General features: G+C 50.8%; 6 protein-coding genes across 6 annotated transcripts; 3 read left to right on the top strand and 3 right to left on the bottom strand.

The window, feature by feature from the left end:
- Positions 1 to 87: 87 nt before the first annotated feature.
- TGME49_222188 (hypothetical protein) lies at positions 88 to 3,332 on the bottom strand. The gene is made up of 2 exons (XM_018779957.1): positions 3,172 to 3,332; positions 88 to 2,411 (listed from the first exon to the last, which is right to left on the bottom strand). Exon 2 carries the CDS (start codon positions 2,198 to 2,200, stop codon positions 740 to 742), a length of 1,461 nt encoding a protein of 486 aa, XP_018638305.1. The 5' UTR covers positions 2,201 to 2,411; positions 3,172 to 3,332; the 3' UTR covers positions 88 to 739.
- Positions 3,333 to 3,721: 389 nt separating this feature from the next.
- Positions 3,722 to 5,474, top strand: TGME49_222180 (hypothetical protein). Its single transcript, XM_018779956.1, has one exon. The coding sequence runs from the start codon at positions 4,392 to 4,394 to the stop codon at positions 4,992 to 4,994; it is 603 nt and encodes a 200-aa protein (XP_018638304.1). The 5' UTR covers positions 3,722 to 4,391; the 3' UTR covers positions 4,995 to 5,474.
- A 1,381-nt stretch (positions 5,475 to 6,855) lies between these two features.
- TGME49_222170 (dense-granule antigen DG32) lies at positions 6,856 to 10,728 on the bottom strand. Its single transcript, XM_002369995.1, has 2 exons — positions 9,368 to 10,728; positions 6,856 to 8,945 (listed from the first exon to the last, which is right to left on the bottom strand). The coding sequence occupies exons 1-2, from the start codon at positions 9,833 to 9,835 to the stop codon at positions 8,511 to 8,513; spliced, it is 903 nt and encodes a 300-aa protein (XP_002370036.1). The 5' UTR covers positions 9,836 to 10,728; the 3' UTR covers positions 6,856 to 8,510.
- Positions 10,729 to 13,348: 2,620 nt separating this feature from the next.
- TGME49_222160 (aldehyde dehydrogenase) lies at positions 13,349 to 20,760 on the top strand. The gene is made up of 11 exons (XM_002369994.2): positions 13,349 to 13,525; positions 14,033 to 14,165; positions 14,789 to 14,971; positions 15,298 to 15,442; positions 16,277 to 16,417; positions 17,155 to 17,413; positions 18,057 to 18,294; positions 18,624 to 18,741; positions 18,983 to 19,068; positions 19,562 to 19,651; positions 20,068 to 20,760. Coding segments are annotated over exons 1-11 (1,494 nt in total). The 5' UTR covers positions 13,349 to 13,524; the 3' UTR covers positions 20,168 to 20,760.
- Positions 18,983 to 24,064, bottom strand: TGME49_222155 (hypothetical protein). Its single transcript, XM_018779955.1, has 2 exons — positions 22,716 to 24,064; positions 18,983 to 22,401 (listed from the first exon to the last, which is right to left on the bottom strand). Exons 1-2 carry the CDS (start codon positions 23,559 to 23,561, stop codon positions 22,147 to 22,149), a joined length of 1,101 nt encoding a protein of 366 aa, XP_018638303.1. The 5' UTR covers positions 23,562 to 24,064; the 3' UTR covers positions 18,983 to 22,146.
- Positions 24,065 to 24,415: 351 nt separating this feature from the next.
- Positions 24,416 to 25,030, top strand: TGME49_222150 (hypothetical protein; the record flags this gene model as incomplete). Its single annotated transcript, XM_002369993.1, has 1 exon — positions 24,416 to 25,030. One exon carries the CDS (start codon positions 24,416 to 24,418, stop codon positions 25,028 to 25,030), a length of 615 nt encoding a protein of 204 aa, XP_002370034.1.
- Between the last annotated feature and the right edge of the window lie 1,368 nt (positions 25,031 to 26,398).

The raw sequence follows: 26,398 nt of genomic DNA, 5'->3' as shown, positions 1-26,398 counted from the left end.
TCTTTCTTCAGAGGAACAGAAATTCTGCATTCAAAGCACTAGCCGTTTGTGAACCGAGACTTTTGTTCCGATGACGATGGTAGGAGACAAACGGCTGTAACAGGGGAGACTGGGGCTTCACTTTCGCAGACAAATGATCTGCGTTCTACCCTGTGCAGCATGGAATCTAGCTTCGGTTGTTATCTGACCAGTAGTGCACTGAAAAAGTTTCGTTCTGGAACAGACAGAGGCGAAAAGGAGTTCTCTGAACACCAAAAAAAGAATAGACACGTTTCGCTGATGCGTTTATTTTACATCGTTTACATGTGCATCCAAAAATGCAGTGCGAGTGCGACGCTGTGCATGTCTTAATCTTTGAAGCGCAAAATGCATGTGGAAGAAAAAAGAATCTCAGAGTCACGGCGAAGGTCAGCGACTGGTGGATTTGATTCTACATGCACGAGAACCGTAGCGAAGTCTCCACATACGCCAGCCACCTGAAAATATATGCAAAAATAAATATATCTGATGGATATATATGAAGGTAAATGTCTGCAGGTGCATCTGTGTAAAAGTATAACTATACATATAAATAAGTAGCGATTTCTATGAGAATCCTACACGTATGCCTACATATGGAGAGTTAAACAGAATTGTGTACGTTATATATCGGTGGAGTGTCTGATCGGTTTCTCGTCATGGAATTGGACAAAAATGGAGAGTTATTTGCGGTGGTTCGTGTTGTCTCTCCGCTGGGCCGTTAAGAAGCGCCTTGCATTGCCTCGAGGGTGCGTCCTAGAAGACTTTTCTCGAAGAGGATCGCGAACTTGTCTTTGAGTTCACCCAGTCGAATTCTGTTCGTTGAGAGCGCGAGAGTCGCTCGAACGCCGTGACATGGTCGAGGGTAGCTGGTGAGCATCACAGTGAGAGGAGCTGTGAGGTCGACGGTGTCAGTGTCCTCCCATCCGATTGTCGAGTCGAGGCGTTTTCGCGCAAGAGCTTTTTCAATTGTTTCTACAATGAGAGCCGCCTGCTTGCGTTTGTCGGACGTTTGTGCGAGCTGGACACAGAGATCGATGACTTCATCGGGCGTAGAGCCGGGCAGGAACTCTCCAAGCACCGTCACCATTGCCGCCATTTGCTGAACGTCGTCAAACGATCCAGGCACGAATCCATGGAGTGTCAAGGCCACTCGCATGGCTTTTTTCAAGCTGTGGACTCCGTACCGAAACAGAAGTTGCGCCGGCGGGCCGACCGGCGACAGCACGCCCTGACGCGAGTTCTGGACTTGTACGTACAGCGGGCCGTGGCCTTCTTCTGTTGTCCAGTGGCCATTCGGGAGCATTTTGGAGGCGATCACTTCGTAGTCGCTGAAGCAGTCGAAGAACGCGACGAGTTCGTCGTACGTACCTTGGACGTAGTAGTCCTCGGCACCAACATGGACTGGCGCGAGGAACCCGTTGACGGTCGACAGAGGGATTCTTGCCTGCAGAACCGTGACTCCACTCTCTTCGTCGAAGTGAGGGTATCCGAAGGTCCGTACGGGAGAGTCCCCGTTTGCAGCACTCGGGGTACGCCCTTCGAGCTTCGTCGCCTGGCACGAACGCTTCTGCTGTTGTGCCGGCTTCTGCTTCTTCAGCCCCTCGCGAAAGCCGTTCTCAAACATCGACACAAGAGAGTTCGCTGCCTGCTTCGCCACGTCGCGAAACCACTCCGCGCCTGCGGACCACACCCGTGCATTGTCTGCCCTGTGTGAACGGTGTTTTTCATTTTTCTCGGCTTTGAGGGGCGCCGGCGCGTTCAGCTCAGTCGAAAAGCGCGGAGCGCCGTGCGTTTCGCTGCCCTCGGAGTTCGAATCCAGTAACAATTTCATCAAACTGCTTCTCAAAGACGCCATTGCCGCATCCTTTTCTTTGTCGTGGATTTCCGACAGTTCCTTCCCGACAGCAGGCACCGTCAACATGCGCTCCCCTTCGGGGATTTCCTCGTCTTCCGGAGAAACAGGTTTTCCGTCTGACGCGTCGGCGTTCGAGACGCCCTCAAAGTGCAGTCTTGAAGCTGGAGCTGCGTTTGTTGTCCACGCATCTTCGTGTTCGGTGAAGAACAAGGAAGCTGTGACCAGAAAAATCCCGAGACGGATCGTCGGCACCACAAATCTGGCCTTCGACAAGCCTTTTGAGACAGGGCCACCTGTCAGTATGTTGCCTTCTCCGTTCGCCATCGTCGATCTAAAGTGGCGAAAGCTTGTGCAGCTTCTCAACGGTGGCAAATGGGACTTGGGCGTCCCATAGAACTCCCGAAAAACTTTAGAGCGAAGCACTTTTGCCTTGGTTTCGTCTCGACGGCGCTCTTTTCGTGGACCCACGGATCTTCATTAAAGCTCGAATGTTTTTCATGTCTCACAGTCTGAAAAAATTACGGAATGTGGAGACCTGCACAGAACGGGGTCCAAGCATATATCGCAGCAGGCAAGGCAGGTGTGAGGCCGGTAGCACCAGAACTTCCTGTGACGTTGGAAAACGTCTTTCCCAGATCCCGACACCTCGGCGTTCGGTATCCTCTATGCGTTTTCTAAAGCCTTGTCAACAAGGGAGCGCTGTGCCACGCTGATCTGTGCGTGTGTAGACTCTCGGTGCGGGGCCGTACAAGACCCAGAAAAAAAGTGCGCTGGGAGTGCTACCGGCGTCTGTTCAGCGACCGAGAAAGTCGCAAGCCAAAAACAACGACTTCTGCAGTGTTTTCGGACCACTGAAAAGAGGCGAGACAGCTGGGCGCCGAAAATGGAAACTCGACCCAGAGAAAGCGGACACAACCCGCCTGTCGAGTAACAGTTCGCTGCCCCAGTGGCGTGTTATACCGACTCTGCAACAAGCACATGCCGATCAAGCTGAACATATATATATATATATATATATATGACAGGAAAGTTGCCAGACCAACCCTTCAGTCTGCTATTTAAGTTTGACGTTTTCTTGTTTCGGCTGCGTACTCTGCTGTTGATACCTTCGGCTGCACGAGCAGCTCTCGGAACTTCTCGCACGTTCTGGTGCACGAAAGCAGGCCCGGGGCTGTGATTGCACGACATCACGGATTTTCAAGGTAATTATGAGTAAAAAAACGCTGCGGCTATCGCCCGTGCTTTGATAGTCAACTTCTCCACTTGCTTTTCATCTGCAAGGTTCGTTGTCTTACTGTTCAGCAGGGAACCTGGTGCGTGTCTTGCTGCAGATCTGTCGCGGTGAATGCAGATCTATCGCAGTGAACTGATAACCTGCAAGCTTCGACAGACGTGGTCTTCAGGCTTTCCGCCTACTTGAAACTGCCTGAAACACACAAACACCGGAAAACTTCCTTACAGAAGACTACGGCTGCTCAACAGTGCCGGAGACCCATGTGTACCGGGGCACTCAGCCGGTCTTTACTGTCTGGCGGGGGGCGAGTCACCACCACTATGAAGGCAAATAGCCAGCATCCAAGAATGTTCCCCAAAACATTTTCCAACTGCGCACTATCTTCCGTAGTTCCACAAGCCGGTAAGCCTGCCGTGGTACGGTGTTCCGAACGCCCTGGCTTCTCACGGTGAAGTTTCGAGGAGACTCTTCAATCGGAAGATACCGATTGGAGGCGCGTGTCTGGCGGGACTTCTGTCGCCCCGAAGATTCTGCATGCGCGGAGTCTGCCGCATCTGTCGTTTTTCCGAGTCACAGTAGAGGGTTGAAGAGAGACACGCGTGGGCCAATTCTTCTGTCGCCCCTCTCCTTCCATTTTCTTTTAGCTTTTTCTGAAACGAAAGCCGCATAACCCAAGAGAAAGTACTGAGTGTGCTGCCGTCCTTGCGGTGCTCTTGTCGAGGGCCTCGCGAGTGTTCCATGACTGTGAGAGACATTTGAATCGTTGAATTCGCGAGGACAGAGGAAATACTTTCGGATTGTTGTTTGGACGAAGTTTCGGTCAAAATGAAACGAGAATGCTGGTTACTGTGCAACTTGCAAGTACCGTGTCAACGGTCATTTCCTCGACTGAACACGACGGATGAGTAGTAGAAAATCATGTCGATTTTTCCGTGCTAAGTTGCGCTCTTGCATAAAGCGCATATAGCGAGCTTTCTCTTTGCTGTGTGTTCTTTCTCTCTTGCTATTCCGTATCTCCCCTTCTCCGCCTTCCGCAGAAGTTTTCGTCGCAAAAAACGTGGTCATATCGTGCCCTCCCTCCACTGCTGGTTCCAGCCCCAATGTCTATTTTGTCTTCAGTCTCTTCCCTGGCGCTGTTCCGTCCGAATCTTTTTTCATTTTTTTTTTCGTCCTACGTTTCTTCTCGTCTCTTCTGTCCCGTCCTTCCCTCGGTCCAAAGTGCAAATCGCGCTGCAGAGAAACTGCATAGTGTCACTCGTGTTCAGTCCTCTTTGTCCAACTATGCACTGGCGGTTTCGCGCTCCCGTCCTCGATTTGAGGGGCTTGCTAGCGTCGCTGTCTCCCCGCAAACTCGTAGAAGGGAAGCATGGGGGACGCTATGTGCCCTCTTGTCTTTCTCGGGGATTGGCACTGCGCGGGAATGTGCCACCTCTAGAGTCGAGAAACGCGCAGGTATCCCGCGGTTCTAATGTGGCGGAAGACGGACACGAGCAACAGAGAGATTCGTGTGCATCTGCTGGGCGTATCGAGTTTGTTTCTTTCCCCTCTGCTTCTGCGCAGAGACAAGCTGCTGTTTCTCCCGCCTTTTTTCGACTGTCCTGCCCCCGCTGTATGTGGCACAGAGGCACACTCAGTCTGCTCTGTAGTAGTTGCCGCTATGTAGTTCGTAAGTGGCACGTTCCGATACTGGGTGTGGACTGCAATGCCAATCCTCGCCACAAACAAGCTCTCAGTGTGCCGGCGCCTCGCAGCAGAGGCATTCCTAAACACCTGTATCCATTTCTTGTAGGCAAACAGTATCCACGACATCCACGCTGGCGCCAAGCCTTCACGCATCGCAGTCGCATGGGCAAATACAAACCGCAGGTGGCACGAAACGGATAAAAGCGGTCAGAGGGCCAGCCGGAGTGTGTCTCACGAAATGGATGTACATATCTAGGTGTGTATATGTATTTGAGACCGGTGTTGTGAGCGTGTATTTGCAGACTGTTGCCTTACGCGCGCGTTCACAGAAACACGCCACGGTTTCGGTGTAGAGCTTTGTGTTGTGTTGGAAACCCATTCGCCGGCAAATCAATTGTCTGAGAAATATCGCCTGGTTGCTCTGCGTTTTTCCGAAGTGCGTCGGGTTTCAATGCAGTCTTGTTCCAGTTTTACGGACACTCAGCGAACGGCGTTCCTCCAACACTTGAGTGATACCGACCGAAAGGGGGACGCTGACGGGTCTGAACGAATTTTCGTTGTCCACGTCGGGGAACGGACAACTGAGCACGTTGGGTGCGTGGAAGATTTGTGTTTCTCGAAACATCTGCTGTCCTCTGTAATTCTGAATCTGCGTTTACGGCACAGTGGTTCTTGTCATTTTGAGCCTCTCTTTCCAGGCGGTACACGCATGCATACAGGAAAACTGTATCTTGTTCAACAGACTAAGAAAATCTCCGTCAAAAGAGCGTTGTTGAGCCGTAAAATTTTCATATGCGTCCCCTCCAGAGGAGCTGCTCTGAACTGTTAGGTCTCTGCACGTAGTGTGAGTGAGAATTCGACGCAGGGAAGCCTCGAGATCTGAGGGCAAAGAAACGCGGAAACTCATCATTTCGTCCCTGTTTCAAACTTCCGATATCTCTCTGTAGTTAGAACCGCTGAACAAGAGAAAACTAGACCCGACATATAATATATATAGGTTTAAATGTTCCTCCTCAGCGTCCATTTCTTGGTACCAGCTCCTGAAATTTGCTTGGTAAGGTAAAATCAACAGATCAAATCATCTACCACGCGTTACTTGGGAGATGAAAAGAGCGCATGTGGCATTCAGTCGGCAACCCCTAGTTCGGTGACTGTGCAGCAGGTCGGAAAGGTTCCAGAATGGTTAATAAGATCATCCACAGAGCGGCAAGACGAGTAAACACCCGGCAGGTACACCTCGCAGCCAAAGCCTCTCTGTTGTGTGGATTTGATGTGGTGAAAGCCGTGGTTCATTCATTAGAACAAAAATTGTCAGTACATGAACGTAATGGACAGCTCTAGGGTGGTCCCGTTTTCAAGAAGTCAGCTGGCGATGTAGTGGCACTTAATTTTGAGGACGAGATGCATGAGAAAAACTATAAACTGCTCGCTAGCCTTCAGCTCAGGGCAAGTTCCCATCCTATAGCCACGTCACTTTAACAAAACTTGTGCAGGGTGTTAGCTTCGGACTATTACGGAACATCTCATGGTGCGGCATTTCGGTTCTTTGCAGCAAGCGGCGTGAAGTTAGTCTACGTGCGCGCATGTAACAATCCTCACTGTCAGCATGAAATGCTGCCCAAAGCTGCTTGGTTGAAGTGCACGCTCCCATTCAGTGAATTCTTCAGCAATGACACTCAAATCAGTAAGGTTTGCCAGCACTCCATTGAGGGTCGCCAGTTTTGCGATGTAAAACGGTTGTCAGCGAGAGGTTAGGGGTTCGTCGATTTTTCATACTCGGGATGTTTCGTAGATTTCTTGGACGAATACTTTCTCTGACGTTCTTCCTGTGAGAGGCAGTGGGGTTTGTGCTGGCGCGTTTCAGTGTTCTAAAGCACGTGTCCCTACAGTTCACACGAAAGCCTTAAATTTCCTCAGTAACGCGCCAACATCACCCGTTCACGTAATCATGTGTCCCGTTGTTTGCTCACACAGTCTCAAGCTTCCTACCTAGAGCGCATGCAGCTCTGTGGCTTCTCAGAACTAGACACTGCTTCCAGAGTCGCAAGTAAAACGATTTGAGTCTGGTAGGAAACGTCAACTTGAATCCAGAAAATGGGTTTGTTTCTAAAAGCGGGGGGAAGCCGTTCCAGTCTCACCTTGAAATCTGACGTCTACCGTAAACAACCAGTACAGATGACAAGGGAACACTGAAACAGTCCACTTCGGGGACACATACTTCATCCACCATCTATTATATGCTTTTGTACAAGGAGACAGAACCGTCAACAGAGGCGAAATCGATTCTACGAATCACCCAGAAAACAGAGCGGCCACTTTTTTGCCTAGTTTTTGTCTCGACGGAGAAAACGAAAATGAACTTCTACTGCGATACACGAGCGCCATGTTCGCTCCGTAACTCTCCCGCGGTGTTCCACATGTGGAGTGACTATGCACATGAGAACTCCGTTGGCGTCACCAAAGCCCTTTCCCCCCTTCCAAAGGCTTGCGCAATGGTCCAAGACGCCACAGATTAACATGTACAGATGCGCCTGCTCACAGCATACGCATGCATATATATATATATATATATATAATATGTATATAATATATTTACATACATATGAATGCGCATCTCTGCTTTGTGTCCTCCGAGTTCACCCGAACTGGAACGGACCGTAGCCCAAGCGGGACTGTTTCAGAAACATGGAACCTCTTGCAAGGAAAAAAGGCGAGGAGAGAACACATGCATTTCACTGGTGTGTCGAGTCTTTTCGTGGGGACCTCACTCGCGTCGAGACTAAAGCCGCCGGCAAAAAACCCCCGACACGATCCACCGCACCACATGTGCGTTCCTTTGTTGTGTGCTTTCGCTATCGCGGGGGACAGAGTGCTGAGCACGGCGTACCCTTTGCTTTCTCGCCGCTGCCGGGTTCTTCTTGGGCAACCCTTGAGTGTCGCGGAGATACATGAACGGGAGGGCGACCGGAAGAGTTTTCCTCCGTCTCATGCCGACATGACACATGGCTCGAGACGGGCAGGTCTCGGTGGCACAGCGTTCGTTCGCGTCCCACAGGGACATACAAATGGTTCTACCACATTCTTCGCTGACGTACCCACACACATGTCATGCATCGAGATCAGCACGCAGGGATATACGTCTACACGACAGCGAATGCACTGCGGAAGATGGGGAACGCTCGCACCGTTTCACACAGGCCGCGCATCGAGCACTCCATGACACAAGAAGCGACGGGAACACACCAGGCATCGCAGGCAATGAACCCTTCTGCCTTCTGCCCTCCGCTTCACCCTCCCCGAGCCCGTCCGTTTTCACGGCCAATAAAAGCCTCTCTGTCCATGCGCCCTTAGTCTCTCACCAGCTCCAACCGAAGTCCCTCTCCACAGACTCTTTCATACGAATACGGCGGTGCACGGAGCACGAAGGACACAGGTTGCGAAGGTACTCTCTATGCCTCCTGGTGGAAGAAGTGCCAGTGTATTCTACATCATCTACATTGAGCATGCACCTTCCCCTCCTCTACAGGCCGCAGCCGGTTCCGCGGTGCGCGCAAGGGAAAACGTACCCGGGGAGCGAACATCGCTCTTCCAGCTCTCCCTAGCATGCGTCATTCGAATTCAATCCACGGATTTCGAGATTTCTCTGGATTGCCGACCTCTCCCCGACCTCGCCCTGTGAGGGTGCGAACCGCCTCTCTGTCGAGGGTCACTTTTCGCTCACTGCTTGCCCTGCATGGCCTTCTGCTTCACGGCCATCTTCGCACTCAGGGCCTCAAGCCGAGGAACCATGTTAGAAGTCCGGCCCTTCATCACTTCGATGTGGGCCTCGTCGGTCCATCTGCGGATCGTCGCCAGCTTCGAGTCGAACAGGATACTCTCCAGGTCCTTCAGCTTCGGGCTGCCTCTCAGAAGCGGCTCCAGGTCTTCGTTGTACAGCTTGAGGAGCGACTTCCACGCCCCTGCATGCAGTGCAGCCCATGGGTCCTCAGGGACAGTCATCCACCACTCACGCAAATAGGTCTCGAACTTGGTCTCCAACTTCTTCCACGCCGAGGGGTTCACTTTGGCAGTGCCATACAGGAAGTGCCTCAGTTCCCACATAATCACGAGAGTGGCCTTGTGTGCGGCGCGGTGTCGGATCATACTGCCGAACTGCAGAAAAGGCGACGCGCAGAAACAAAACCCAGGATGATACAACGGCGAAAATACCACGCACGCGCGCGAAAACGGAACACTCCCCGGAACAAACGAATGGTTCGTCCCTGGATTGGTATCAAACGCCTGCAGAAATGTAAGCAAAATGTCAGCAGAGGTTCATAAAAGGCATGAGAACCCCTGCGTCTGAAGGCGCGTCCTTTGAGATTTACACGCAATGTTGGCTGTGCGACCGTATGCCCCAACACGATACGACTAGATGAGTTGCGTTTCCTTGAACGTATACAGTGTCTGCTCCCCGACGACAGCTTCCCAACGGTTTCTTCTCTGCTGCATCCCAGATGCGTATCACCTAAACTGTTTTTCAGCGTCGCGCCACGCACTCGGTCACTCCTACCGAGTCTCGGTCAAGCACTTACTTTGAACAACATGTTTTCCCACACGGGCTTGCCAGATTTATGGAACAGCTGTTGCCAGACGTCCTTCACGAAGAGCTCAATGGGAGTGCTGATCATATTTGTCAACGCTTCCACCTTGGCGACTTCCGCATAGTTTTTGCCGCCATCGCCGTCAGCGGCGACGCTGAGGAGGAAGGGGGTGCTCGCCACCTCGGGGACGGGCAACACGGAGGAGTTGGGCAGTTCTCCGCTGAGAAGTCCCAAGAAAACTGCAGCCCCCATAACGGGAAGGCCGACAACGGAACGAATCGCTCGCATCGTGGGTGAAAAGGACAGAACGCGAGATGCGGGATACAACGCGCCACAGGGAGCAGCTGGTTCGGGCTGGCGTTCGATTTCCGGCCACTGAAGTGGACGAGCTCGCCAGGCTATTTCAAGAGGGTGAGAAAGAGTGGGCGAAAACGTGAAAGGGCAACTGCCCGATTTCATAAAAACCGATTGAGCCTCTGGTAAGAGTCGACAACCGTAGCACAGCCGCACTCGCCGTGCACGCGAGTTGTACACAAACAGTGACACAAATACCAAGGTTGTACGTGCGGTCAGACGGCAGTCCGTCTATACAAATGATGCCGCCTCGGTTTTCTGAAAAAAACGCAGATTCTTCGACACGAAAGCTTTTTGCGCAGATGCTTGTGCTCCCGGCAGTCGGCGGCGACGACGCGCGTGGGGCAAGTCGATTACGGCCACGGGAGGAGAGGGGGGTGTTCCGCCGCAGCGATTTCCCCGGTTGAACCCTACGTGGTCGTTGCGGGCGAGGAACGCGTGCCGGAAACAACTGCCAGAAACTCTCTGCAGAGCTGGGCCGCCTGTCCGTCGCGCGGCGCCTCGAAAAACTAGGCGAGGAAGGGCCTTTGTGTGCCGATCCTCACGGCAATGCAACTCTGCTCTGCCGATGACGGCTTTGCGGAGTCGCGAGTTGTGGGATCTCAGAAGGGCAGAACACAGACGAACAACTGAAACGTCAGTTAAAGCTTGAAACAAGTACGGGAAAGCAAGGCGGAAGAACTCTGGAAAGCTGAGGGAAAAACTCGGTTTTCTGCGTCCACCGGGTTCGACGGGAGACCGAGACAGTCCCAACACGACGGAGCAAGGCCCACCTGACCGGTGGTGCTTCCGTCACTTTTTTGGCAACGGTCGTCCGCCCTCTCTTTCCGTGCACGCAAAACCTTCGACCCCAACACTTGCCGGCTATTGACATCCACGCTTCGCTTCTGTGCCCGGCTTCCACACGGAATCCAGCCTTCCCTTGGCGCCCATGGATGCCAGTCCAGCGGTGTCGGCACACCGTGCACCAGCCTTTTTAGAGACTCTCCACCATAACCATAAAAGCAACCGTTTTAAAACAGCCGCTTGAACATACTCCTCCACCCGGTCTCCCGCGTCGCTGGGGAGGGCGCTGTTCGAAACCAGACACCAGGAGAACAGGTGATCTTGCTGCTTTTGTCCACTGGAGAATGACTCTCGACCACTTTCCCGCGGTGGGACAGAAAAGACGGCGAACAGATCGTCAACCCCGGTGCGAGCGAACAGAGACGGGCATCGCTGACGGATATGTCTGGAAAAACGGAATCCGTTTCTTCCCTTTGCTGTCAGTACACAATGAGTGATCGGTACACGACACCGCCCGCCTTCTGTATATTATATTGTTGCATCTTCAACTCAAAGTTAAACGGTTTGAGAGCCCCTGCAGGTATACACACTGAGACTATAGTTGCCTTTAAAAACCACGGCACGTAAACGGAGAGCGCGAGCATAGAACACTGAGAAAAAGGATGTGTGAAGACACGTGTCTGCCCGATCTCTCGTAGGTAATTCACTCACTTTTTCACCCATATGTTCCCGCCTCAACCTAGCCCACGTTTGCCCCTGAATCTGAAAGATCGAGTAACGCGCAATGAGAGGATTTCCAAACACATTTCGATCGTTTTATACGTCCTCTCACGGACGCGAAGGCGACGACACAAGGAAAAGCTCAATTCGGAGAGTTGGGCGGACAGACTCTCGAAGGAGGTATGCGAGCTGCCCTCGTTCGGGACTGCGTCGCATCTTGAATACCGCCGCATAAGCATTCTCGTGTTTCCGAAAAGATTTCTCCCCTTAAAACCTACTGCTCTATATACACTTGTCGAAAGAGAACGACAGGCATTAGCAAAAGGGCGGAACGTCCCATGCCTCTCGGTGGCCGCATTTTCGAGCTTGCCGCTCTCGCTGCGCGGAACCCAGACAAAACGGGGTTGATGGCATTTTAGAGAAGACAACGCTCTCTGCATGCTCTCGGCTGAGTCGTTCTCTACAGGGTGCAAAGGGGAGTTCACTCCTGTTTAAAAACTGCTCGGGCTCTCTTCACCCGCTCGGTAAATCTCCAATGTCACGTGCTGCCGGGGAATCCGTTTCACGATGGACGGGAGCCGTCCTGTAGTGTTCATGCTGCGATTCATCAGTTAAGTCGCTCACGCCGATTCCTTGGCCAGATCAACAGCCATAAAAGCGTAGACAACGTAGAGCAGACCTCTCCATATGTCCTGGCAGCCACTTGGGTTGTCTACCAATAACATAGATGACTGAGCTGTATGACGGTTCAGCTTTACACTTGATACGTTTCGATGTTAACTTACTACGGGTCAGCGGGCGTGCCTTGTTCCCGGTACCGCAGGCATTGATTCAGTCGATATTGATACCGTACGCAGATACGTACCCCAACGAGCGAGCACACAGCACCGACAAAAACGACGACGGCCCAGAAATTGACAAACACCTACGAGTTGATTTTAAATGATGGGCAATGCCCTCGTAGGCGCTGGAGCCCGATCCTTCCCCCTCAGGGTTTGAGCTTGAGCTGCAGAAACTTAGCATGGCCGGCCTTGAACACTGACCTGCTATCGTGCTATTTTCCGTGAGCATTTCGTCCACGTCGTTCGGTGGAATTTCCAGGTACGCGATGTTACCCGGTGTGTCCTGTGGACATCCAAAAGTATACATTGTAGTTGCACCTGACGTCGGTGTAGTCTCTCAAGATCTAGGTATCCATGCAGAGCGACTTTCGATTGTCGCCTCCTTTTCTCCTTCTTGACCATCGTGACCTGTGTATGAGCGGCATCTAGGCTTTTGAGGACGTCTTTGCTGAATCATCGAATGAGAAAGGTCCCAAGACAAACACCGATGAACAGTGCAGCGTTGCTTCTGTTTCCAATTATCGACATATGGAAAGACAAAGCCTGCACAAGCGACCCAGGAAATGAAGAAGAGAAAGACAGTTCCCCAAAGAGCCATTATCGTTCATATTTCTGTGGAGTTTGCGTTTTCCGCTGGGAAAACAAAGCATAGTGTGTGAATCGTCCAGCAGAATCTGGCGAAGGAACTCGAAATGGACGGCCAGAATAATTCATCGTTCTCAACAGCTGTGTTATAGACAATTTTCACGCATATAACCCACAAAAATTCCCGCCTCCCAGGGAAAACCTGCTGTCCAGGGTAGACATATAGGCAACCACGTTTCTTTACCTCGACATCCAAAAATGCAAACAGTTCGTTTCCCCCTTTCCGTGGAATTTATATACATTCGTTCCCCCCTTTCCGTGGGTAATTCTGTTCAGCGTGAATGAGCGAAACGAGGACAACCACGAAGAAATCTGAAGTCGATCTGCATTTTACTGACACATCACGCTGTCTGTCACGCTGTTCACTTCTGTCGGCCCCTGTTGCGGAAACAATCGCAGGACCTCGTTTTTTGTCTCAATCAAAAAGCCCTGAAATTGCCACGGACACAGAGAAACGCGCATGCTGTTCCGGTTTCGGTGTCTGAATCCCTTCGGTGGCTTTTTACTTTTGAGAGTTTCTCTTGCACACGCCGAGCGGAGCAGGCTGTCGGCTGTTGTGTGTCAAGTGTGTCAAGCGTCCGTTTTGACCCCGTCGTTCCTTTTCGCATTTCTTCCTTTGACAGACATCGGCGAAGCGACTTGGTGCGCAAATCAAACGCTAGCGAGTTCATCTTTTTCGTCATTTCCGCCTCCCTTCTCTTCGTTTTCGCGGTCCCTGCTGCTCAAGGACCAGCTTGGTACTGCTTCCGCTGCCGCAGCACCCTCTTCAGAACTGAAATTCACTCCTTTTTCCGGAACACAAGTAAGCCAACGCTTTCTTTTCCTTGCACTTCTGAAACCGTGCAGCTGCTGTTTTCTTGCATGTTTAATATTGTTTAAAACTGGACCACTTCGGACAAAGCGCCGAATGGACACACACTTTCACCTGTTCCCAGAGCTGTCTGGCTCTGTTTCTCGTCCTCGCTTCGTCGTGAAAGGTTAGCGCCTTCGTGGGTTGACAGCATTTGTCTTTCGCTGAGAACAATGTGGAATTCCTCCATTTCCGTGGTGGAAGTGAGCTTTTCTTAGCAATCTTTGGTTCAAAGCACTCCACCGGACTTGAGGAGGGGGACACCAGTCGAACTTGGTTGTCTCAAGCTGCTGACAGAAGCCATATTCAGCGTCGTAGCTCGCAGCAAATGGGGCACATGACGTTCTTATTGCGTTTCGACATTTTCTTCGCTCTGTCAACCACTGTTTTTCACTGCTTTCTCCCCCTCTCTCTCGTCGTGACACGTACGTGTGCCGTGGAATTCCGTTGTCTCTTCAGTGACAGTCAAACCAGAAGACATCGAAACCCGCCTCTTCATCAACGGCAAATTTGTCGAGGCAACCAGCGGCAACTTCTTCGACGATGTAAATCCAGCAACGGAAGAACTCATCTGCAAAGTGCAGGAAGCCAGGTAAACCACAAACGCTGGAACGCTGTCATATGTACATTCATATATACATCTGTACAAGTGTGCATATAAATGAAGTTGTACTGCACAGATATTTGTGTTTAGTTGGGTGCACATCTGCATGCATTTACATGGCAACCCAATCTAAACAGGTGCACTCAAAATGTGCGTATGTCATATATATATATTTATGTCTAATATATATATATATATGTATATATATATATATATATATATACGCGTATGTATTTGTATACATGTACCAGTAGCAGGGCCGTACAAAGTGCATACTATGTGGAGATGTGTTTTGAGCATCGGTGATTCCTCTTAGTTACACGACGCACTGTGGAATCGTTGTCTTTTTTTTGTTATCTCTCGTCCAGTCTTTATCTTTGACGCTTGACCGAGAGGTCTCCAATATCAGTTCCGTGTCAACCTGCATTTGCATGTCGCATGTCTTTCGTATCGACGAAGAGGAATTCCACGTACAGGAGTCGTCGTTGAGCTCCCAACTTCGTGTCGCGAATATCTGCACTTTCACAATGCATGCGTGTGGAAATCACACGAACCGTTCACATCTTCACACATAGAGACATGCAGATCCTTTCTTTGCTTCTCGCTTTCAGCGAAGCAGATGTGGACATGGCGGTCGAGGCGGCGAGGAAGGCCTTCCCCGTCTGGTCGCTCTCCACGAGTGCTTCCCATCGTGCACATCTTCTTCACAGACTCGCGTCGCTTGTTGAAAAGCATGCAGATGAGTTGGCTTTGATTGAATCTCTGGATTCTGGAAAACCAATCACCAGCATTCAGTACGTTCTCTTGCCTTCTCCCCACGACTGCCTCTTCCAACAAATGAAGTACATGAGCATACATACACACACATATATATATATATATGCACATGCATGTATATATATATATATATATATATGTATATATGTATATATATGGTGGTGATACATGCATTGTATAGGTACTCACACGTTCCCAGCAAGTGCACTGTGCCACCTTCTGCATGCACGCAGTATTCACAGCTTGTTTTGCCGAGATGGCTGCAGACAAGGTCCTTCAGCGCTTTTGGAGACACGCACAGTGAAGACTTCTTTCGTTGCACATGGTGAAAAAACGCATGCAGCGAAATCGATATCGCCGGCGTCATTCGCATTCTTCACTACTACGCCGGCTGGGCTGACAAGATCGTGGGCAAAACAATCCCAGTTGACAATCCAGACGAAGTCTTCTGCTACACCCGAAAGGAGCCTGTCGGAGTGGTTGCAGGAGTAAGAATTAACCAAACCTCTCAACTGTAGACATATATATATATATATATACATGTTGTATGAATATGTATGTAGATGCATATGTTATACATATATATATATATATATGCAAATGTATGATATATGTATATATGCATGTGCGTGTTGTATATAGGTATATATATATATATATATATATATGCTTGTATTCGGTTGTCACAGAAGAACTGAGTCTTTTCTTCTTTGTCTCTCGAGTGCGTATTGAACAGATACGTGTCTCTATTCAAGGTTGACGTCTCGTCATTTCAAGCTCGTGTTTCTCTGTCCACATTTGTCAGCTTGTCTGTTTATGCGTTTGCGGTGTGTATCTGATCTTGTTTGCATATCTCTCTGTCTCAACGACTTCTTGGATAACTCCGTGGGTACGCATTCATCTGCATTTTAATCCTTCCACATGCCGAACTCTTTTTTCTCTCTCCCGTCGAGTCTTTTCCCGGGCCTCAGGGTATTTCTCTTCATCTCTCCATCCACTGTCGTCCAATCCTGTGCATCTGCGTATATTCATCTATGTTTCCATATATGCTTATATCTATCTATCTATCTATCTATCTATCTATCTATCTATATATATATATATATATGTATACGCATATGCGGATGTGGATATTGCAAATTGTCTGTATCTGGACATCCAGTTCCAACTAAACCGACATATATATATATATATAATGTATATGTGTATTTCCATGTATGTTGGGAGCTGCAGATTTGTAGCTAGAATGACCTTTTTCGATGCACGTGTAATTGGTTGCATGCAGCTGGAAGGCATGCGTTTTGCGTCTGGCTTCTCTTCAGATCGTGCCGTGGAACTACCCTCTGTACCTCTTGGTCCTGAAAGTTGCTCCGGCGCTGACCTGCGGATGCACGGTCGTGATGAAGACTAGCGAGAAGACGCCTCTCTCTGCCTTGAAGCTGGCGCACTTGATTCAGGAAGCTGTAGGCACAAACAGCGTTCGCGTGTCTCCTTGCTGTCGTGTGGAAAAATCGAGATAAAACGGTTCATCCAGTGTTTCAAAAGTCGACCGTAAAATGACGAAAAATGTCCCTGACTCCCGATGTGCTCAAATTCACGTCTGCGTACACATCGTACCATCACAGCTATGCATCTACTTACTACACCTATACATCTGTATATATATATATATATATATATATATATATATATGCATACAGACCATTATATATATTGCGTATATCTATATATATATATATATATACATATATACATATATTTGTATATAACTCCCTCTGCTTGAACGACTTCGACTGCGTCCGTATCGATACCATCCCATGCACGCATATATGTCATACATCCATATATATATATATATATATATATATATATTCGTGTGTATGTATATATGCAAAACAACCGCATATGCATGTATGCGTGTGTGTATGATGCGGGTCGGCATGCTTGTTGTCTACCTGTATAAATATCGGCACCTACGTGCACGATGTATGTGCGCGTGCAAGTATGTGTATGTATATGTATACACAAATACATATATGCATGTATACATGCAACTCTACGTACACATACATACATATATATACATACATATATATATACATATATATACGTATATATATATATATATACCTGTATGGATGCTTATCGACATATACGTGTATATGTGTGGATATGCATGTGTTGCGTGTTGCTGCCTCAGGGTTTTCCGCCGGGTGCGGTGAACATTCTGAGTGGCTTGGGTCCCAGTGTGGGCGCAGCGCTTGCGTCTCATCCGCATGTAGACAAAATCTCTTTTACTGGAAGCACAGCAACGGGTCTGAAGATCGCCGAAACGGGTGTCGTTCGCTTGAAGCGAGTAACACTCGAACTGGGAGGCAAGAGCGCCCTCATTGTGTGCGCCGATGCAGACTTGGACCGCGCAGCCATGACCGCTTTCTACGGCCTCTTCCCCAACTCGGGTAAACGCGAAAAACATGCATGCGTTCCTCATCGAAAATAGGGTGTAGCTTTGACATCGTGCATCAGACAGTCGTGCACAGGCATACATTGACATCTGTGTATACATCTGTGCACTCTCTATCTGTCTATCTATCTGTGTCTGTGCATCTCCATCGACGTACCTGTGTATGTAGGTATGTATGTAGGTATGTATGTATGTATGTATGTATGTGTATATTTATGTGTATATTTATGTGTATATGTCTATCTAAATGTGTGTATTTGCATCTTGGTACATCTGTATTCCCAAACAGTGTATAGTTGCATGGACACCCCGCATCGTTGTGAAACCGACCAACGAGGGTCCTCGTGTCGAGAACAAGATGCACTCCGCTTCCATAGGAGTGCGCCGAGATGAATGAACTCCTGCCTGTACATCCGTATATGCATGTGTGCATGTATATCGACGTAGCTGTATGCTGACTCACGTTCAGAACTGTTAATTTCCGTATCCAGAGACCGCGCTCTTTGCTTCATAGACATTCGCTTCCGCGCCCATAGAACGCTCGATTTTTCGTATTCACGCTTCCCCCCCTCGCTGCGTGGTAGCGGGACTGCATGCGCATGCATTTCCTTTTGTGTGCCCGTTTTGTCCTCTGCCAGGTCAGTGCTGCGTAGCGAGCAGTCGCGTCTTTGTGCAGGAGTCTGTCCACGACGCCTTCCTGGAGCACCTGAAGAACTTCGTTGAAACCCATCTGCATCTGTTGTGTCCGCAAGACAAGGCTTGCACACAAGGACCTCTCGTTGACAAGATCCAGTTTGACCGAGTCATGAGATACATCAAGCAAGGCATTGCTGAGGGTGCAACGGTTGCCTTGGGAGGTAGAGCGAAAGAAGGAAAGTAAGCGAAACACAAACGGCGCATGCTACCACAGAAACAAAAACGGAAAAAACACGCAAAAAACGTAAACATACAAATGAATGCAGACGTATGTGTGTGTAGGCATGTATATGTGTATATGGATGTATGTGTATGTATATGGATGCGTATTTATTGTATGTACGCGTATGCTACGCGTATACATGTCCATGTGCGAATATATATATATATATATATATATATGTACATTCCACGTATTGTGGGACGTTGTCCATCTCTGTGTGTCGAGGGTACCTAGAGAAACGCATGTGGATGTTTTTTTGAGTTGTGGACTGTGAAAATGGTTTCAGAGGCTACTGGGTGATGCCGACGATCTTCACCGACGTGTCAGACGACATGACCATTGCAAAAGAAGAGATTTTTGGACCTGTGATTTGTCTGCTCAAGTTCAAGACCGCAGATGAAGCTGTAAGACCAAGGTGTCTCGTTTTCGTATGCGCAACTTTTCGTCACGGTTCCAGCTCGTTTCTATTGTGCCCAGAAGTGAACTCGTATTCACATGTGTGGGTGCTCTGCGATAGAAATGGTTGCGTCTTTGTGGCGTATGTACAGTTTTCATTACTTCCGAAGAACTGCAGGTGGGTCACTCGACTCCAAGCGTCTTGATGAATCGCATGCGCCGCACTACTGTTGGTTTTGCTGCATGCAGGTCGAGCGAGCAAACGAGTCGCACTACGGTCTGGGCGCCGGAATCTGCACAAAAGATATCGGAATGGCTTACCACTGCGCGAACAGGTAGTCCAGACTTTCACACTCGAGGCGCGATTTGGTGCGGCGTGTACATACACCCTAGCGCACATGGACACTGCGAGCGCTGTGTCAGCTCTGCGTTGAATAAAGCCTCAGAAGTATGAAAGATTTGTGGGGGCAAGAGTCCGGTCAGAGCACTCCTTCCCAGAGGATTTCTTGTGCCTAGACATAATCTTAGATTATTTTCGCTCCAATTGTCTGTAGAAAGGTACACAAAGAAAGTCTGTTGACGCTCAAACGGAGTACAGCATTGTCTTGTGTGTTGTTAGGTTGAATCCGTTTCACCGTTACTGGTACTTCAGCTTAGAAGACATACACGTTGTCAAGCGGAGACGGCACCGGAATGCAGAACAGAGCTTTTGAGTTGCGAACGCAGAACGTGATGATACTCGGAGCCCGGAGACCACAATCCGTAAAGGAGAAACGAATCACCTGATGTTTTTGTGTTCCTTTTTTCTTCCATTTGTGTCTTTTGCAGACTGAAGGCCGGCAACGTATTCATCAATTGCTACAATACGACGGACATTGCGGCGCCATTTGGGGGCTTCAAACAGAGTGGCTATGGCAGGTGGGTGGATTTCGTTGCTCAAAGTGTGACGGCGGCTCTGTTTGCTCGGTCCAGGTTCGACTTTTCCTCTCCATTTAACTCCGCTGCGCGATTTGGCATTTATCCAAGAGTAGAGAACAAGGCGATGCGCGGGCATCCCTTGCAGACCGTGTTTTACTCGGGGAACAGAAGAAGAAAGGGCCGTCGTGCTCGGCTTCTCTCAGCTTTCAAAAGAGAAAAACATACCGACATGTGGCGCCATTCCTGGCGACTGGATCCCGTGCATGCGCTTATCGCAGACTTGTTTTCGTCCTCGTCAGCTTCGTGGAGGCGTGATGATAAGGTGCAGCTCTCCTGCTGTCGTCTGTTTCCTCGTTTCCCCCAGTGTCCGTACACGCCACAAACCGTTCGAGGCGTTTGCGCCTTTTTTTCTGCAGGGAAGGAGGCGAAGAAGGCTTGCTCCCCTACCTCGAAATCAAGGCAGTGTACTCGAAGGTCGACCATCCCAAAATGGTGCTGCCAGGACAGACGCACTGATTGCCTCTTTCTTGCAAGCTTTGCGACAAGCCAAGGGGAGAAGAGGGGAAAGAGAACCGCAGACGTCGTGTGGAAGCTTCTTGCTGGAAAGGGAGGCGCTCCAGTGTTCTCGAAATCCCCTCTGACCCAGCGAACCCGCAGACGACTGTCTGAAAGCGCTGCATGCGGCGGAGACGCAGTGTTGCCTCCTCACCTTATGAGACCTTTTTCGCATACGAGGGAAAACAGGAGAACGGTGAAACTAAAGCGCATGCAGCTGCCGAGCTTCTCACTTCAACGACAAGTCCAGAGAGGTCGTCTGAAGTCGGTTTTTGAAATAAAACAAGACGACGCGAGACCATGAGAGGGAACCGGAGTGGCAGGCCGCGCACGAGGGAAGGAAAACATAGGGGGGAAGAGACAGAAGAGAACTGAGGTATAAAAAAACTGTGGGGCAGTGCATCAGAGAGGAAAAAGATGTGGATGGTAGTTTGGTTTGCGACACATATTTTTTGTGAATCTGCAGTGTGCAACGAAGCCGAGGGTCGACAGATCTCGAGCGCGTAAACATTTCGTGCATGCATGTGGAACCTTTTTTTTGCTGTATGCCTGAAAGTCGTTTTCTGCTTTACACTGCCACAGGGCGACTGTTGCCCTCCTCACTTGTGTCTCTCCTTTCTGTCCAGCAACAAGGCTTCTTTTCGATGCCTACTGAGAGAAACAGAAAGGCGAGGCTTGATGGCATGCGGCGCGCGTCACGCTCGTCTCGTTTTTGAGACTCCAGCCCCTTGACTCGGACTCGCCTTGTATTTCACAGCGTGGTTCGAAGTGCATTTCATCCCGTCCTTGTGGTTTCTTTTTTTCAGTGACCTCTGTGCGCCACAGCCTTCCAGCTGTCACTCTGTAGTCTCTAGTTATTTACCTCAGAAGCCAGCCGTTCATGTTTCTGGTGACCCGTCAAGTGTAGAAGCGCGTGCCGAAGTCAGAAAGCACTGCGTAGACAGTTGTGATGAAGGAGCCGGATCGGTTCTACGCCTCTTCGAAACCTCCACGATTAATGACTCCAGCTCCCGTTGCAGGCGCAGTCGACGACGAGCAGCCGGAGCGGCGAGGGAAAACGCAGATGCGGGTGCGCTCAGTACCGCAGTAGACCGGGAGACATCATCTCTGAGTCAAGATGCTTGCTACGAGGTTTCTGGGGAGAGAGTCGAGAAGCGTTTGTCTTCCAGAAACGCACTTTGGAGACACCGACCCTCCAAAAAGCAGGGAAGCTTTCCGCCCTCATGAAAACGACACAAACGCTGGGGGAGAGAGAAGTCGCGCACGAGCCCGGAGAGCCGATGCATGCATTGGAAGAGCTGCAGAGCGTATCCCGGAATGGAAATGGTAAACCAAAGCAGCGCCTTTGAGTTTTTACCTTCGCTTCGTATTTCGCGTGGTGTATTCTTGGCGAGTACGAGGCTTCAACGCCATGCACAAAAACAGAGATCTCACATCACCCGTTTCCTACCGGTGGTACGTTTCGATGGAAGCTGCAGTCCCTTTGAAAGCGTCGGCTCTAAGAAAAGCTCCTCGTGGCATTCCTTCTCTCCCGCGCAAAAGAAATGGCTTAAACGAGCAGCTGCGCCGAGAGCGACGGTGGACGGAGTGGGCCGGATGATATTCCGTTTCGGCCGACAGACTTCCGATAGGGAAAAAGAGATTAGCGCGAAGTCTGGTTTTTTACACCGGCAGAAAGAACAGCTGAAACGGCTGAAACGAAAACGACTGAGAAAGAAGGCAAAACTGGCGGAATCGAAAAACAGACGACCCATGCAGTCGTGGTGCACTCCTTCTTAGCGAAGGAAGATGTAGCTTTGTGAACACTGTGTGCCTAGCGAGAAACCATGGCGTCCAGGTGTATCATTTCTTCACTCGGCTCTCCACTTCCTGCATGCAGTGGCACCTTGAAGCTCAGCCGGGTCACACGCACCGACTCACTCTCCCCTTTTGCGCTTTTCTTACGCGTGCCTCTCTCCTCGCAAAAGAATATCGACAGTGTAGGGATAGGCAGGCGCACCGCAAAAAACTTCGTAAGCGACGGAGGGAGAGGCGCGTGCAGATTCATGAAGGTCGGCCACAAAGTAGCTCTCTCGAACGCGTTGGGCTCCAAAGGAGACAGAAGAGGAGGGACAGGGCCCCGAGGCGGAGACAGTGGGGGGTCGAGGAAGAGACAGACGCAAAGAAGGAAGAATGTCAGCGAGGGTATGGAGCACCTGCAGAATCAGCGAAAACGTTCAAAAGAAAGAACGAATGAAACACGGGGACAGCATGAGTGAGCTGTTCTGCCTCAACACAGAAGAGCACAAGCAGGGAGCTTGAGCGACGACTGCAGGGACAAGAAGAGGCCACCCGACATGGAAAGGCAACGTGACGCATAAAAAAAAAGGGAAAGAAGGATTCCGAAATCGACGCATGCAAAGAAATACACTCGAGAAAGAAAGAGTCCTGGCAAGCATGACAAAATGAACCCACATTTGGTGTCGCGCGTGGATGGAGCTTGTGCTGCCATGTTACCTCTTTCCCTTACCTCATCTTCGAGACGGGATCGTCTTCCGCTTCCTTTTTCAAGGCGGTCGGTCCCTGTGTGCTCCTCTCGCTGCGTCTTGTCTCCCGCGTTCCTTCCCCTGCATGCAGTTCGGCCTTCACTGTTTTTCGTGGATGCGTCCCCGCTGCGAAACTCACTGTGCTGTTCGTTTCTCTCTCTTTCCGTTTCGATTTCAAAACTCCCTCGTTGCCCATCTCGACATGTTCCTTTCAATCTGGGAAGCGACTTTGCACGAAGCGTCTCTGCTGTCCTTTTCTCAGCTGACCCATAGTGTCTCCTCAGGAGCCCAACTAGCCACGCAAGCGTCTCCGTTGAGCACGCCGAGAACAGCTTGCTTATCGGGCGCCGTTTGGCTTCTCTTGGGCAACTTTCAGCGTCGTTTCCAGTTGCGGTGTTCCTCCTTTGTCGCGCCCGACCTACGTTCCTCCCAGTCTTCTTTCCTTGTTCTTGCACCGAGACCCCCCCCTCGTCGCTCGGCCCAGGTTTCTCGACTGCTCGCGACCGCCGCGCCAAGTCGCCGCGACGCAAACAAAATGTTCTTTTGCTCCAGCAGGCGCGTTCCTCTGCCTTCGTCGCGCCCTTTCTCGGCTCTCCACGCATGCGTCTCAGCACCCTCGAGGCCGAAGACCACGGAAACGCATGCAACCTGCACGGGATGGGAAGACGACTTCTCTTCCTGCTGCACTTGTGTCGCGTTCCGCATCCAGGTAGAGAAAGCGAAGAAAATGCTAAGCAACAAATCGTCACCTGGCGCTCCAGAGACGCAGCGAGAGGCCGGCCTTCTGCTCCCAGGCCGCGACCTACGGATGAGACAGGGAGACGAGACATAGGACTGAACGAAGCGCCGCGAGTCGAAGCACCCGATGCACCTCCAGTACGGAGATCAACTCGCTCCTCTGGATTTGGTATTTCCTTTTCCGTCGCGATTTCTGAGGGGCGTTTTTGGTCACCTTCGGCTATCCGAGGTCCCCTGGCCAAGGATGCGCATGCATGCAAACAGCCAACAGCCACAAGGCGCCACGACGCGGCAGAGGCGCGAAGGCGCGGAGCCGATGAACTCGCGGGCGAGAGTTGCGTGTGCGGAGACAGTGAGGAGACACCTGGTGAAGGCCCCCTGCGAGGAGAAGAAAGGAGCGTCGGAGATACGAAACTCGACAGCAGAGACTCCCAGGCTGCCGCTGGGTGCGACGAAAGCGATCTTCGGTTTATGGAGAAGGCAGCATGTCGTCGGCCTCTTCGTCTGTAAGCGCCAGGTGACAAATTGACCTCGCTTGCCGTCTGCGCATGCAGTGCAGAAGCTGTGAGAAGATTCGCAAGATTCAGACACGAGGCTTGTACCTGGGCGTCTGTATCACGAGGCGAGACGGGAGAAGCAGAAGGAAGCGCGGCCGTGTGAGGGAACTCCTCTGGAGAGAGAAGCGACTCAAAGAAAGAGTAGAGAAGCGGCATCGAGGACTGAAGAAGAAGAGAAGAATACACTGACGCTTCCACGCGGGCCAGAGAGAGAAGGAGAAGAGAAAGGTCACGCACTGAGAGACGCGAACCTTCCATGCAGAGGTCGGAATCTGTTGATGGTGGCAACATGAGAGACGAAGACTGAGAAGAAGACAAAGGAAGAGAACGAGAAGAAGACACCGACGGAGAAGACGATAACGAAAGGGATGAAGGAGAAGCAAACGACGATGGAAACGAAGGAGATGAAGGCGATACGGAGACAGAAACGTTTGTCGAGGAACGAGAGCAAACTCCCGTTTGAGTCGAATCAGAGGAAAGCGCCGATAGAGAGAATGGAGACAACACAGAAGGATAGGAGGGAGAATCGGTTCTTGCACCGTTTGCCGGGATGCAAACGCGGGCGAAGGCCAGTAGCAGCTCGTGACAAGGACGGAGGTTCAGCCGGGCACAGCCGCCAAGTACAAGAGCAAAGAGAAACGAGGAAGCCTCAGGGGGTGAAGCGAGAGTGTTCTGCGTTTCATGAAGAGAAGAAAAGCTGGAAGGAGATACAGATGAAGACGGAGAAGCTGTGGCTGTCGAGGACGGAGATGAACTCGAGAGAGACGGATCCGACGAAGAACGGGTCTGCTGCTTTTTGGAGGCTGAAGCTTCGGCTGAAGCAAGAAAAGGGGAAGCGGCAGAATAAGAATGGGCAAGAGACGAGGGTGAAGGACACGGTGAAGGAGACAGAGAAGGCGAGGAAGCAGAAAGAAGAGAGGAAGGTTGTGCAGCTGAAGCCTGTTGAGGTTGTCCAAGAGCTGCAGCAACTTCCGTCTCAATTTGGGATGCGAAAAGGCGAATAAGACGAGGAAGAAACAGCGAGAGAACAAGGGGAAACCGCTCCTTTGTTCGGGGGTCCAACAACTTCGAAATGGCGCTGACGCTCCGGGCGAGAGAAGAAGCAGAATATGAGGAAGGAGACGGAAACGACGAAACCGAAGAAGGAGAGACAGAGACACTCGAGATACACGGGCGTCGAACAGAATGTGAGGAAGAAGCCCCAGGAGAGGCTTGAGGGATAAAAGGAGACGGAGCCGCAGTTGCTGGCCATGCCACAGAATGCAGCCGTCGACAAACACCGTCTATAAGGCGACGACGAGCCCCCCAAAGAAGCGGCAACACATGAGAAGAGGCTGAGGAATCGAGGACAGGAGAAGAAGAACAGACCGGAGAATATCCAGAAGGTGACGCAACGTTTTGGAGTCGGAGAGAGGCAAGAATCCAAGAGAGGCGCAAGAGGTGAGAGAGCGACAGGTCGGCCGATTTAGCGTCAAGCGCTTGCATCACATGAAGAAGAAATGCAGGAGGAAGAAGCACCGTCTCTGCGGATGCATCAGACAAAGAAGAAGAAGATACAGACGAAGACGAGAGAGGCGAGGTCAAGACTGAGGGCGCTGAGAGACGAGAAGATGGCGAGGAAGAGGGAAGAGAATACAGAGCTCTGGAAGAGGACTGTCGAGAAGAAGCGTCGGCGAGATGAAAAGCCGAAGGAGCGCAGGACGAGGTGCCGCAACGAGGTGTAGGTAAACTGGAGTTCAAATCCGATACGGATGTCTGGTTTGCGTCTTCCTTCCCTGCGCTGCACGCTTCTCGCTTTCCCGCTTCGTTTACCGCTCGAGTGTGACCTTCCAGGAGACCCAAGAGAACATCTGCCTGAAACGACGAAGCGAACGTCTCCTTCTGGGACCGGCAGTTCTCTCGCTGTCCATCGACACCCTGCCTCGCGGCTTCGAGACAATCTCGAACTGCATGCACCCGCGCTGCATCCACCGCTCGTTTCTCTCTCTGAAACATCTCTCCATCGTCGGGCGTTGGGCCTTCTTTCCTCTGCGACAGAAATACCTTCTCGCTGTCGTTCTCCCTTCGTCTGTCGGCCTCTCTCAGACTCGTCCCTGCTTCACCCGCAGAAATGGCGAAGCGCACTGGCCGCCTGACTCCGTCTCCCCCTGAACGGTCTCCTTCGTCTCTTTTTGTCGTGCGGTGTGTGGAAAAAGAGTCAGAGTCCGCATGGGATCTGCGGAGCCTCTCTGCTTCCTCGTCTTCTTCGTCTCTCAGCTCGCTGAAGCGCCTGACTTGCCGGCTCTCACCAGGCAGAGAGCTGCTGCATTGAGCGCCGCACCGGAGAGGCCGCGAAGGTTCAACCGAAGTGCAAAAGAAACGCCGACACAAAG

The sequence above is a fragment of the Toxoplasma gondii genome, chromosome II (assembly GCF_000006565.2).
Source record: "Toxoplasma gondii ME49 chromosome II, whole genome shotgun sequence".
NCBI classification, from domain to species: Eukaryota; Apicomplexa; class Conoidasida; order Eucoccidiorida; family Sarcocystidae; genus Toxoplasma; species Toxoplasma gondii.
The sequence above is the reverse complement of the archived record's forward strand: the minus strand, read 5'-3'. Positions and strand labels throughout refer to the sequence as shown.

Excerpts from the sequence above, each read along its gene's own strand:
- TGME49_222188 (XM_018779957.1), bottom strand. The coding sequence starts at position 2,200 with ATGGCGAACGGAGAAGGCAACATACTGACAGGTGGCCCTGTCTCAAAA.
- TGME49_222180 (XM_018779956.1), top strand. The coding sequence starts at position 4,392 with ATGCACTGGCGGTTTCGCGCTCCCGTCCTCGATTTGAGGGGCTTGCTA.
- TGME49_222170 (XM_002369995.1), bottom strand. The coding sequence starts at position 9,835 with ATGAAATCGGGCAGTTGCCCTTTCACGTTTTCGCCCACTCTTTCTCAC. Across the intron at positions 8,946-9,367 it reads GGGAAAACATGTTGTTCAAA|TTCGGCAGTATGATCCGACA; the intron begins GTAAGTGCTTGA and ends CCTTTTCTGCAG.
- TGME49_222160 (XM_002369994.2), top strand. Across the intron at positions 16,418-17,154 it reads CGCACTTGATTCAGGAAGCT|GGTTTTCCGCCGGGTGCGGT; the intron begins GTAGGCACAAAC and ends TTGCTGCCTCAG. Across the intron at positions 19,652-20,067 it reads AAACAGAGTGGCTATGGCAG|GGAAGGAGGCGAAGAAGGCT; the intron begins GTGGGTGGATTT and ends TTTTTTCTGCAG.
- TGME49_222155 (XM_018779955.1), bottom strand. The coding sequence starts at position 23,561 with ATGTCTCGTCTCCCTGTCTCATCCGTAGGTCGCGGCCTGGGAGCAGAA. Across the intron at positions 22,402-22,715 it reads GATCCCGTCTCGAAGATGAG|GTGCTCCATACCCTCGCTGA; the intron begins GTAAGGGAAAGA and ends CTGATTCTGCAG.